Source organism: Brienomyrus brachyistius, chromosome 15 (assembly GCF_023856365.1).
Source record: "Brienomyrus brachyistius isolate T26 chromosome 15, BBRACH_0.4, whole genome shotgun sequence".
Lineage (NCBI taxonomy): Eukaryota > Metazoa > Chordata > Actinopteri > Osteoglossiformes > Mormyridae > Brienomyrus > Brienomyrus brachyistius.
This window is the reverse complement of record NC_064547.1, coordinates 968,593-980,611: the sequence shown is the minus strand read 5'-3', so window position 1 is coordinate 980,611 and position 12,019 is coordinate 968,593. Positions and strand designations below refer to the sequence as shown.

Sequence of the window (12,019 nt, the reverse complement as noted above, 5' to 3'; positions counted from 1 at the left end):
AGAATCATTGTCTTGCCTTTTAAATAGCTCTTGAAACATTTAATTTAAATAAGTGCCCCGTTCATGACGTACAAGCTTTCCTGCATGTGTTGCTGAAGAGTTTAACTGCTTGTGGAAACTGCTGTTTCTGGGTTTAAAATAAGAACATGGTGACACAGTGAGTAACAGTTTCTCACACCACCAGGCTTGGTTATTTGAATCTTACATTGAATGGACGTTACACCATCTGCCTACGTTTTGTGGGATTCTTCCTGTAGTCTAAAAACTTGCATTTATGCTAACTGATGTTGGAAATTGTTCATATGTGCATGTTCCCTGAAATGGATGGGCTACCTGTGCAGGGACGCTCTTACTGACTTTATCTCGCCGTATACCGCCTGGGATACGCTCCAGACCTCTCTGCAACCCCATCCAGCATAAGCAGCTGGAGAATCACTTAGTGACCCTATTCTATATATAATACTGATGCACTGATACAATCAATCTCTAAACACATTTTAGCTTTCTTACAACCCATCAAATTGTAATTGAGCATATATTTGTCATAACATAAAATTTCTGTTTCAACCTTTGATATGTTGTCTTTGTTCTATTTTCAATTAAACATGGGTTTTATATGATTTGCAAATCATTGCATTTTGTTTTTATTTACATTTTACAGTGTCCCAACTTTTTTGGAAATGGGGTTGTATTTAAACTTTACAAAACTGGCAATGTACAGCACTGTGAAAAGGTCTTAGGCAGTCAAAGAAAATGATGGATAAATGATCATGTTGGTGTAGAATGATATTTGTCAAAGTGTGTTAGCAAAGCCATTTTAAGAACTCCTCTGGAGTCACCCCTCTGCATGCAGCAACCATTCAATACACCCAAATATTTTTGACTCAACCACCAGCTCACCTCATATGACTAATCAATACCTCGCCGACATTTTAAACTAATTCAATTAATTTATTACGCGAGCTGGTGGTGAAATTTAACAAATACATAGAATAACCAAACTGACAATGAGGAGAGGTTTGGGAACTGAAGGGTTCATCCTGCCATCCAACAGGATCTCAGTAACTTTTTGGAGAACAGATGAAATTTGTTAGTGTTAATTGGGTCACTCTTAACTTGCATACATTATAAAGTTAAATTGTGTTTTTTTCCTGAGCAAATACACCTTTACTAGCCAAATAAATAGCGTTAAACATTTCCTTTGACTGCCTTAGACCTTTGAACAGTGCTGTAATAACACATGATGACAAAAGTAATTCACAGAAAACAGTGTGGGAAAGGGATTACTTATAATAAATGAAAAAAGACAGAATACATTATCAACTTACGAATCAACATGTAAAAAGTCACAATTTAGAGGCCTTGCATGTTACTGAAATTTAAGGGCTCTTCACTTTCTGTGTAGACCTCGAAGCCCTTACATCACTAGAGATTATTTTGAAGTTGCCCAACAATTTGCATTTGGTCTATTAGGCTTTGCATTCTTTATTTCTAAATGAGCACAGACAAGTTGATGTTTGGTAGTGTAATTATGGTGGACCAAACTGAATAGTGTGAGAATGAAATATGTCCACACCAATAATCAGAGAAGCTGCCCACAACACCCACAGATTACAAAAATTCCATTAAAGTGTCTTCATTTGATGCATAACATACACATCCCACTCCAAGTGGTTTGTTCCTAGGCTCCAAATAACCTATGAAAAAAATACAAAATAGGTGGGGATGATTTAAGATTGGCCTGGAAATTGTTTTCAGTTCACTTATTTTTTAAATAATAAGAGTAATATTAAAACATAACATATATCATTCACAAATAAAATTTCAAATACTTACAAAATCATGCAAAACATCATAAAGATGTTCCATAAGGCAATAAATATCCGAAAGTACCGGAGGCTCAGAAGAAACTCTCTGATATTTTCTCCTAAAAAACACAAAAGTCCATTTTACCGCAATTCCACCATTTATAAAAACAATTTATGTTTAAGAGCTTTATAATTTAAATACCTGAAGTTGGGGCATGAGATTCATCTCCAAATCCTTGCGAATCCTTTTTTTTCCTGTTCATTAGAATAATTACTTTATTCACCAGTATGCAAGTACAAGTACATAGGAATTCTTATGCTTTCGAATAACTCATCTTTCCCTCCTATGAGACACATGCTCACATACACAGATAGTGAAACAGAAGTTAAAGCGGAAGGTCAGTCATTTTCCCCTAAGGCCCTGGAACATTTTGGGGAAACACCTTGGCTCATCGGGCCAACAGTGGTATGATTATGCTGTCGTCCTCGGGATTTGAATCGAAGACTCTTTGGGCGCAGACGTACAGCAGACGCCTCTATTTGCGACGACTGGAGGCCTTCATAGCTTGAGTCGTTAACTAACATCAACATATTACAGGTAGGCGATCTCCTGCGTATGACCAATACATTAAAATACACAAATGTTTATTGCTACAATACTTACAGTTTGAAGTTTAGCACAGCTCCCGCATTGACAAGTAAGGTCCTAACATAAATGAGAAACAGTACAAATTCCATGAAACATAAAACAATCCTCAAATGTAAATTAAACCATTACGTTTTCATAAACTGTACAATTTAGTAGGAATTTAAATATAGCTGACGACTAACTTGGGTGTTCAGCACAAGCATCTATATGTTAAACAAGTAGTTATATATCTATGTATCGTTTCACAGGGGTAATGAAGTACGCCCTTAAGTTAAAAAGAACACATATGAAATACTAATAAATCTTAAATTACCCGAATATCAGTATATCTCCGATCATTTTGTTCACCTCGCAGCACCACGTAAACAAACCCGACACAGGAAACAGGCCGAGATCTCGCCAATAGCGTCACATGTTACTATCCGGTACCCAATGAAAATCCCTGATGATTGGTCAACCAAACTTCCGGCTGTACAAGAGGAAGAGCTGTTTATAAGCAATATCCAGTGACTGTGGCATGTGTCTGATAAAAATCAATTGAACAATTAGGGCTTTATTCACTAGGAGGAGAAGCTGACGCGTAGTACTGTGTATGAGTAAGATTTGGTTATAAATCCCAATGTCTCAGTAGTATGTATTGTCCTGTAAATCAACAGGGGATTAATACATATGAGGTATTTGTTTTAGGCGTTATTGTAGCGTGTTTCTTATGGAGCTTCAGTTCACATTGCAGATCGGCTACTTTTTAATGTTAAAGTCCCTTGCCGTGTACTTCGACTGGTCTTTGAGCCTTCAAGAGTTTTAAAAGGCTGTTTAATACAGACTTTCAAAACAGTTTCATCTATGTTTCTAAATTTCACACATTTTTTAAACTCGTTGAAAGTATACGTCTTCGTCGTATGCTTTCTTTGTTAAGGTTGACATTCCGGAACACTTTGTTATAGCAGAGCTCTAACTGCACATTCTTGTGACTTTATTTAGATTTGAGTCCACATCTCTCCTCTCTGGTAATATAAATACCCTGTGACGTATTACCAGATTAGTGGTGTTAATGATTATACTATTATCGTAAAAGATGTATTTTGCAAATTTTAGTACATTGTTAATGGGTTGGTGACTCACTGCATGTTCTGTTTGTGTCCTTCTGTGTCATGCGTTTTCCTCCCACAATCCATAGAAAGGTTAGTGTATCTAAATGGCCAATTGTGTATGTGCCCTGCAATAGACTGGCATCCTGCCCAGGGTGTCTCCTGTTTCATGACCTGTGCTCACTGTGGTTCTCTCTTACATGACTAAGTTTGATGATGGATCCATTTTAGCTGAATTGTCATGTATGACCAATCAAAAACTGGCTCAATTGCTTGAAAGTGATTACAAAATAACCAAAAACGTGCCCCTTTGCATTTAACCAATATGTGACATAGCAGGGCACAATTATTTCAGAATGCAGGGAGCAGTGCTTTGCTTAAGGTATCTCAGTGGTTTTTTTGCTGGGCTTGGATTTGAACCAGCAAACTTTCATTTATAAATGTGCCTAAGATACCCACCACTGGGTAGCAGGTATGTATAAAAATAACTAATGTTAATTATCCAAACTTACCATTTGATGGCCACCAAGAGCTTTTCAAAAAAGTGGGAGTTTTCTTTGGATTGAATTCTCTAAACCGTTTATCCTACTGGGTCACGGGGGGTCCGGAGCCTATCCCGAAGGCAGGGAATAACCCAGGATGGGGTTACTCACACACCAGTCACTCATACATTCCTACGGGCAATTTAGCAAGTCCAGTAGCATGTTTTTGGACTGTGGGGGGGGGGGGGGAAACCCCACGACGACATGGGGAGAACATGCGAGCTCCGCACACATGTGACCCAGGCGGAGACTTGAACCCGGGTCCTAGAGGTGTGAGGCAACAGTGCTAACCACTATGCCACCCCATTGAGTCGACTACACAATCATTATAATATCTACTCTTAGCAATGTCTTAGAAAAAATATTTCAGGAAGTATATAATAAGAATTTACAAAAGAGACTATATTCAACTAACGCTATTGTAGTAAGCTATATCTAATGCCACCTTTTGGGTGTAAATAATTATAGAGATATGCTTTGTAATAGCTGGAATTTTAGAACGTGCGTATCTTTGAAGGTAAGCATCTCTGCCCCCTGGTGGTGATCTTTCCGAACTGGCAATGGTACCATAGAAACTGCTGAACTGCGATGAATAAGTTTAAACATTTTAAAACGATCTGCTTTATTGATGTCCCCAGTCTTCATTTCAACAGAGTTATTAAAATGTCTAACTCTATAAAATCAAGTATACATGGCTTGGGGTTAGGGTCTGCTGAGTTTGATATTATGCTGTGTTTTGCTTTATTCAATTAGGTTGATTTACGTTTCCCCGAACTGCTTCGTGAGTAAATGGTTTAGCGTGGAGAAATTAAGCGTTATGGACGATGCATCGGGTGGTAACTGCATTGGCGAATTATGCTTCAGCAAAGGAATATGGGAACGACTCTTACAGAAACTACTGCCGAAAAAAAATCAATAAATATTATAACATTTCATTTTAGGCTTACGTTTCATTGTATTTCATTTATGTGTGCCAGTTCTATTTTTTTATTTGACATTATTAAATGTGGACATAGATGTACTATTGCTTACTTGAATGTGCGTGTTTCATAGCCACTGTCAAAATCGGAGCTAAAATGAAGATTATGATTCTATTTCTAAATCTAGGGGCATTGTTAATATAATACAATTAAACGAAATGAGATGTTTGTTATACCAACATATGTCGTATTAATTAACGCAAAATGAGACGCTCATGTAACCTGTCTACGGAGACCCATCCAGCCCAGTCGCGCCCCTGTGCGCCGGAGGAGAAGAGCTGAATGTTGGCGCGTATTTGTTTTACAAATGACTTGTACTTTGTTTTGCTCATTTGCTAAGCAAATTGCTTTTTATAGAAAGTAATATTTTTGTGACATACGGTAGCTTTTCCGCAAACCATTAGCCAACATCCAGCTGTAGGATATGGATCTACATCTACAATAATTTTATGCTTAGTATAATCCTTTTTTATTATCGTGATGCGTGGAATATTATGTGTCTTGCATTTCCATTAACAAATAATCCAATTTCTTTCTATATCTATATTGTCAAATATGTTGAAAGCAGCAATTCAGAGGACCGTAAACTAGGTAACGTATTCCCAGACAACACGGCACTGGAATACGGCGTAACGTATTCTACGGTATTTAATCAGCAATGGCAACACTGTTGTGTTTTTTGCTTTGCTAAAGAGCTCTCTGCCGGCGGTAATGAAAAGCATTAATCTTTGCTGCGACATAATATATTTTATTTACGTATACTTAACTGAAGAGCAACCTTGATGATATTGTAGTTGATTTCTCACCCGAATAAAAGGCATATTTTTTACCTTTTCTGTTTAACAGCAAGAATGATTGTGTCCCTTTGATGACGTCAGGTAAATGGATACGACAAGTACGGACAGTCGGCCGAGAACAATTTGTATGGCTATGCAGATGGAGGTATATTAATAGGACGGCTTGGGTTAAAGTTTTTATTCGTGGAGACGTGGGCATCGTGGCCGGTCACTGTACTGGGAAGACTGGGACTGTAGATTGTAAGAAGATCACAAGTGTTTCGTTTGCCGTGTAAAAGACCCGACAAGTACAAATATGGATGTGCTGGCAGTCCTGAATCTGAGCGATATTGCCCAGTATTTTTCAAAAATGGCAATGTTTCCAGTTTTTGATCTTGCGTATTACATCGTATCCATACTCTACCTCAAGTATGAACCAGGTCAGTACTCCTCTATTATATATTATTAGATTTTAATTAACGTTTTCAGTGAAACATATATCAACCTTGATTAACTGAGTTCAATAACAGATTTGGTTTCGTAATATTATTATTGTTACGTAACTGCACGTTACAAATAAAATCCAATGTAAGATGTACATTTATTAAAGTAGTTCCATGTGTAATAAGAACAAGTATGTCATGAATAATCTAGTACTTGACCCATTATCGTATGCGTGATTTTTATGCACGTGTTGTACATTTCATAATCTCTGCAAATGCGGGACAGCGAAAGTGAGGCGCCGAAGCGCAGTTTTGCTTGGGATATAACAATAATGTCATTTTAAATCTGCTACCAAAAGAATGATTCTCTTAAGCGTGCTCTGTGTGAAATCTGATAGAGATATAACGCATGCCAAAGCTAGCTCGAGTTTGCAATAAATAGAATGTCCATAAATAGACAGGCGTGAGTTTGTGACCACAGTTATACAATTTAAAAGATGTGCACGTACTTCAGACTTAGTCTTTCTTTTCTTGACGTTTAACCGCCGAATGTACAGGCAATTGCTGGATGTAGCGTTATGATTTCTGGCTTTGTAGATTAGTCTAAACAAGCAATTTCGAGATTAATGCAATGATAGCTGTCTTTGCAGGTCTGTTTGTACTGTAGATAACTGATTAACTCATAATTAACTTACACATAGCTATTTTCTGTAATCCGTATGTAATAGTCAGCTTGAGTATTCGGGAAGCGTTCTATAGTGTGATCAGCATAACTAACGATAAACAATTCAGAGAGGGATGTGCACTATTAAAATTACAAAATGATAAATGCCAAAGGGATATTGTTACATTCAAGGAACCTTAAAGTGTATGTAAATTGGTGAACAATTCAGCAAAATCGTAAGGTACGCTGTTCAATGCACCTGTTAGTATCAGTACGTCCCTCTGTGCCTAAGCATTGTAATTAGTACTGTCTGTCCTGGTGGTTGTTTTCACTGGGAGAGAGTACAACGGTGTCCATCTCACACCTCACAATCAGTTTGGTGAGCATCATGAATGAGCGTGTTTAGGGTCAAAGGTTAAAGCTGGCCAGTCCAAAGGCAATGCACCAAAGCTTATTTTTAGACTACATTTTACAGGATCAGTTTTCTGCCAAACTGCCAGCTAATCGCTCCTCGACTTTGCTACACCTGTTTCTGGGCGTCTCTTGTGCTTAAGAGGCCAGGCAAGCAATTTTCAGCTCCCAATTTACCCTTTGAGAATCCCAACAATACTGTATATAGTCCTCCCTTTTGACCCTAACAAGAACAAGCTGTTGGAAGATGGATGGACAGAGATAGTTCCTCTTATGTTTCCTTAAATGACTGGCATTTACTCATCCATCTTCCAGCTGTTTATCCACTACAGGAAGATGGCCACTTGCATTTGTAATCAGGTATTAAAAAATAAAATATAACCACAAATTTCTCTGTGGTTTCCAGAAATAAATGTGGTTTCCTTTGTTCAGGAGCCAGAGGGGACATACCTGCGTCCTGTAACATGCGTGTTGTTTTGCTATGAGAGTCGGAGGTCACAGACACTGGAGTGCCATGGGCTGGGGATGACTTGGAGGGAGGTGTCTTGCATGTGAAAGTTCACCTGAAGCAGCACATCTTTGACTTAAAGGGTCGGTGGAGGTGTCCCGCAGGAGTCCGGTGGCCTCCTGGCTCTGTGCCATGCTCTACTGCTTCGGCAGTTACATACTAGCAGACATCATGCTTGGAGATTCTCCTGTTGACTATTTCCACAACAACAGTCACATCCTCCTGGCCAGTGCTGTCTGGTAAGGTCATGCTAAGGGTTAGCTCCTCTCTCTTTGCTTGCTGTTCTTATGTCTGTATTTGTGGAGAAGGGGTTAACACCTTTATTTACATTCGTAGGTTAAATATGATTCCTGTGTTTGTATAGTGTTTCGCGTGTTGTAATTACTCAAGCAGCACTTGTGCCTCAAGGTCTTACATCATCTTTGAGTCAGAATTTGAAATTAAAATGAGAAACTGCTTATCATGTCGAGATTTCTTTGTGCAGTTAGATTACAGCTTAAATTACTGCAGCAGTTAGACTGACTCCTTGTCGTTCTTTTCCTGCTGGAAATAAAACAGGTACCTCATCTTCTTCTGCCCATTGAACTTGTTCTACAAATGCGTGGCCTTCCTGCCAGTCAAACTGGTTCTGGTGGCTATGAAGGAGGTAGTCCGCACACGCAAAATCGCAGCGGGGGTGCACCACGCTCACCACGCCTACCATCACGGCTGGTTTATCATGGTCATCACCGGCTACGTCAAAGGTGAGAAGCGCCGCCGTATTGCTGGCATCTTTCGTAAGGCACGGTCTTATCTTAGCCTGTAGCAATCTAAGAGAAAATATGAAAGACGACACAATGGCAGATGACCGATTTCATATACTGACCTTTCACCTTCGACTTGTGCTCTTTGAGGGTCTGGGGTGGCTTTGATGTCCAACTTCGAGCAGCTTTTGCGTGGAGTGTGGAGACCTGAGACCAATGAGATCATGAATATGTCATTGTAAGTCTCCTTCTAGTTCTGTTGCGAAGAAATTGTTTTTCAAAACCACAACCAAATAATCACGTTCGATATTGGAGCAAGGACAAGAGTAGCCTTTTATACTATTGTATTGTTCCTCGATGACTTTTAAGGATATCTGTTCCACATCTAAATTGGCTGATCTGTGTATCTCATTCCCTGACAGCCCCACAAAGGCCAGCCTTTATGGAGCTATTCTGTTCACCCTTCAGGAGTCCCACTTGCTGCCCTTATCCAAGAGCATGCTCATCTGCCTCTTCACTCTCTTCATGGCCACCTCAAAGGTACTTTGTGAAAATCTCACAGTAGGACCTTTTGACCGACTGAGCGTATAAATTTGAGGCTGCGAGCTCTGATCTCCGTCTGTCATCACGGCCATCACACGTGGATGGTGTATCAGACTGTTCTCCTGTGTTCTAGGTGGTCCTCACTGCCCGCCATTCTCACGGCTCTCCCTTTGCCCTGATTGAATCCTGGATGTGTCACCTGCTCTTTGGCTCCCCCCTTGGAGGCTCTGAGGATTCCCATGACCACCATCACGCCGCCCCCGTGTCCCCCACGAAAACCAAGGAGGAGCTTAATGAGGGAACCCGCAAAAGAAAGGCCAAGAAGGCGGAGTAGGCGATACAGTCCAGGGATGGATGGAACCTGGCATCAGCAAGGAGAACCGACAGAATCCGACTGCCTTCCTTACACCTGCCGTGGGCCCTGGATTCCTGTTGCATTTTGCAGGAGAACATGGACTCTCCCATGACATTCTGTGGGAGGGAAGAGTTTGGTGTTACTGTGTAAGAAAATGCTACTTTCATAAAATAACATACAGTTTTAAAAACACTGTAAATAGCTCCAAATTTCAGAATTTGGAAATATCAATACCAGCTAATTCATATATTTATGTATGTATGTATGTATTTTCATGAGTGGGCGTTTCTGCTCCTAAATAGAGCGATGTTGCAGCCCTGCACATTTCCAGCACACTCTTCAGCTCCATCCTTTAATGGATTAAATCCATTCACTGCTGTGAAGTTTTATGTTCCAGGTGCAGCTCTTCTTGTTAAAACGTTCACCTTGGCTTTAATTAGCATTAACCCATAGATTGAGATTCTGGACGTTTAAAAAATAATGCTACATAAATACTTTATCGTGAATCAATCCCCTGAAATAAAGCTGAAGAACTCCTTGTCATTGAAGGTTTGCAAAACACATTTGTTGTGGTTCTTTAACTGAGACTGATACACAGAAGAGGAAAATATCTTCTCTAGGAACATCGTGTGAAACATGTGACACACAGATTAGCCAAATTCAAGCGGAGCTGCACCAGCAGAGAGCCTGTCAGCATTGGATGCTGGGAAAGCTGCACAGTAGCAGTATCTCACTCAGCAGTTAGCCTCTCGCCATCTGCTGCCGCGGAGCTTGTTGTTACAGGACTCGCCCATCTGTAGGTTGCTCATGGCGGATGTATTGTCAACAGCACTTCACAGGTGGTCCTCGATCGAAGGCAGAAAAGAAATTCGCTGCGTTTGACGTGGAAGTGAAGATGAATTCGCAGTTTGATGTGCAAAAATTTGTTGGTGACTCCGTGGGGTGTCACCGTTTTCCTAACGGAGAAAAGCCTACAGCAACTGTGTAGATCATCAGGATTCTGCCACCGAGGTTCCTGGTGACGTCTTCCTGAGGTCACACTGATGTTCTCGGCAAACACTGCCTCACCCCAGAAGAGCTGCAGTCCAGTTGCTGCAGGTAGTCATTTTCTGCTGGTGTGCTGTAGCTGGATCACGCAGGCCTGCTTTTCTCCGAAACTCGCCTCCCAGAATGGGCTGATCAGGCCTCATTTGGCAACTGTGCAGAAGCAGGTCATACAGGAAAAAGTACGAGAAGAGGGACCTTGGTTTGTTTTCCTGTTTTTTTTTTTCCATTTCATATCTTGAACCCATGCAAGATGCCCCCAGCTCAAAAGGTTTTCCTGATCTCCTTTTATTTGCATTTACACATTAAATCCATGATGAATGAAGGTATGTGTTGCTTTTCCCTGTTATTCTTACAGACCTCATTTCTTCATAAAAAGCCTCAGCAGGCTCTTCAGTAGGTTCTCTCTGAATAATCTAATATCATATTTATGATATTTCAGTATACATCATCGCGACCTTTTACTGCATAAGCAATCGTGGTAGAGGACAGCCAGATGGAAGGATGGATGGATTTCATAATTCATACAAACGTCTCAGGTTGTTGGTTTCAATCCCACCCCACGCTCTGTGTGTGAAGTTGACATGCTCTGTATTATACTGCAAGGCTTCCCCAGGAACACTGGTTTCCTTCTGCAATCCAAAGATAAGCACTCAAGCTGATCGGTGTCTCTAAATTGCCCATGAAGTGTGTGTCTGCGCCTCGCGATGGACTGGTGCCCTGACCAGGCTGTTCCCCAAACTGGTGCCTTGTGCTACCTGGGACAGGCTCCAGCCCCCAGCCCCCCCCAAGACCCTGACCACGATAAGCGGTTAGCAGATGGCTGGTAATATTAACTCACAGCTCATAAATGTAACCAGCCGTGATTTATTTTTTCTTCTTTCTGTCTCAGCGTTACATTAGCTGCTCGTCCCCAGACCAAAAGACACCATCATCTACAGGGCAGGCAAACTGAACTAACTGTACATTTAATAAAGATAGTATTTCCTTATGATGTAGTGTCATTATATAATAAAAGTGTAAGTATGGGTTACATTGCTCATGCAGTCGTAGAGGTTGTTAGTGAAAAGCAGAAGCTCAGAAACGAACAGCCGCTGCGAGACACAGAGACGAGGCCCTGCTGCCGAGTGTAGTACATGCCGACCATGTCACAGGTACCACTGGATTATGAGTAAAAACAAACCAAGATTAATATGACTAATTAAACACACAAACAAGGCAGCAGCCCCTTGCATGACCCCCCCCCCCACAAACACACACACACACACACACACACACACACACCGGCAGCCTGGAAGTTCAGCCACAGCTCTACCTAACAATCAATCCGACGCATTCCTTCCAGCCCAAGCATCCATAACGGCTGCAGAGGTTCTGCTGAAAGAAGCAGATTATCAGCTTGTAAAATCCACATGGAGTTACTACTGTGTGCAAGCAGTGTGCAGCAAACTCAATTAGCATCACA

The 12,019-nt window shown here is 40.7% G+C and overlaps 2 protein-coding genes across 4 annotated transcripts; one reads left to right on the top strand and one right to left on the bottom strand.

Annotated features, from left to right (window-relative positions):
- Positions 1 to 610: 610 nt before the first annotated feature.
- Positions 611 to 2,920, bottom strand: smim7 (small integral membrane protein 7). Its single transcript, XM_048975820.1, has 5 exons — positions 2,771 to 2,920; positions 2,473 to 2,514; positions 2,011 to 2,063; positions 1,837 to 1,927; positions 611 to 1,697 (listed from the first exon to the last, which is right to left on the bottom strand). Exons 1-5 carry the CDS (start codon positions 2,794 to 2,796, stop codon positions 1,682 to 1,684), a joined length of 228 nt encoding a protein of 75 aa, XP_048831777.1. The 5' UTR covers positions 2,797 to 2,920; the 3' UTR covers positions 611 to 1,681.
- Positions 2,257 to 10,071, top strand: tmem38a (transmembrane protein 38A). Of its 3 annotated transcripts, XM_048975818.1 has the most exons (7): positions 5,315 to 5,658; positions 5,914 to 6,283; positions 7,952 to 8,108; positions 8,428 to 8,612; positions 8,763 to 8,850; positions 9,035 to 9,152; positions 9,289 to 10,071. In XM_048975818.1, exons 2-7 carry the CDS (start codon positions 6,160 to 6,162, stop codon positions 9,487 to 9,489), a joined length of 873 nt encoding a protein of 290 aa, XP_048831775.1. In that variant the 5' UTR covers positions 5,315 to 5,658; positions 5,914 to 6,159; the 3' UTR covers positions 9,490 to 10,071. The 3 variants fall into 3 exon arrangements, with proteins under 3 accessions (XP_048831776.1, XP_048831775.1, XP_048831774.1); XM_048975819.1 differs by lacking the exons at positions 5,315 to 5,658; positions 5,914 to 6,283 and adding an exon at positions 2,257 to 2,406; XM_048975817.1 differs by having other exon boundaries at positions 5,315 to 6,283.
- Positions 10,072 to 12,019: the final 1,948 nt, after the last annotated feature.

Bases quoted from the DNA above. Each gene is read 5' to 3' on its own strand.
- smim7 (XM_048975820.1), bottom strand. From the start codon at position 2,796: ATGATCGGAGATATACTGATATTCGG. The intron at 2,064-2,472 runs GTAAGTATTGTA...TCTAATGAACAG, and splicing joins GCTGTGCTAAACTTCAAACT to GAAAAAAAAGGATTCGCAAG. The intron at 1,928-2,010 runs GTATTTAAATTA...TGTGTTTTTTAG, and splicing joins ATCTCATGCCCCAACTTCAG to GAGAAAATATCAGAGAGTTT.
- tmem38a (XM_048975818.1), top strand. From the start codon at position 6,160: ATGGATGTGCTGGCAGTCCTGAATCTGAGCGATATTGCCCAGTATTTT. The intron at 8,613-8,762 runs GTGAGAAGCGCC...GTGCTCTTTGAG, and splicing joins CATCACCGGCTACGTCAAAG to GGTCTGGGGTGGCTTTGATG. The intron at 8,851-9,034 runs GTAAGTCTCCTT...ATTCCCTGACAG, and splicing joins GAGATCATGAATATGTCATT to CCCCACAAAGGCCAGCCTTT.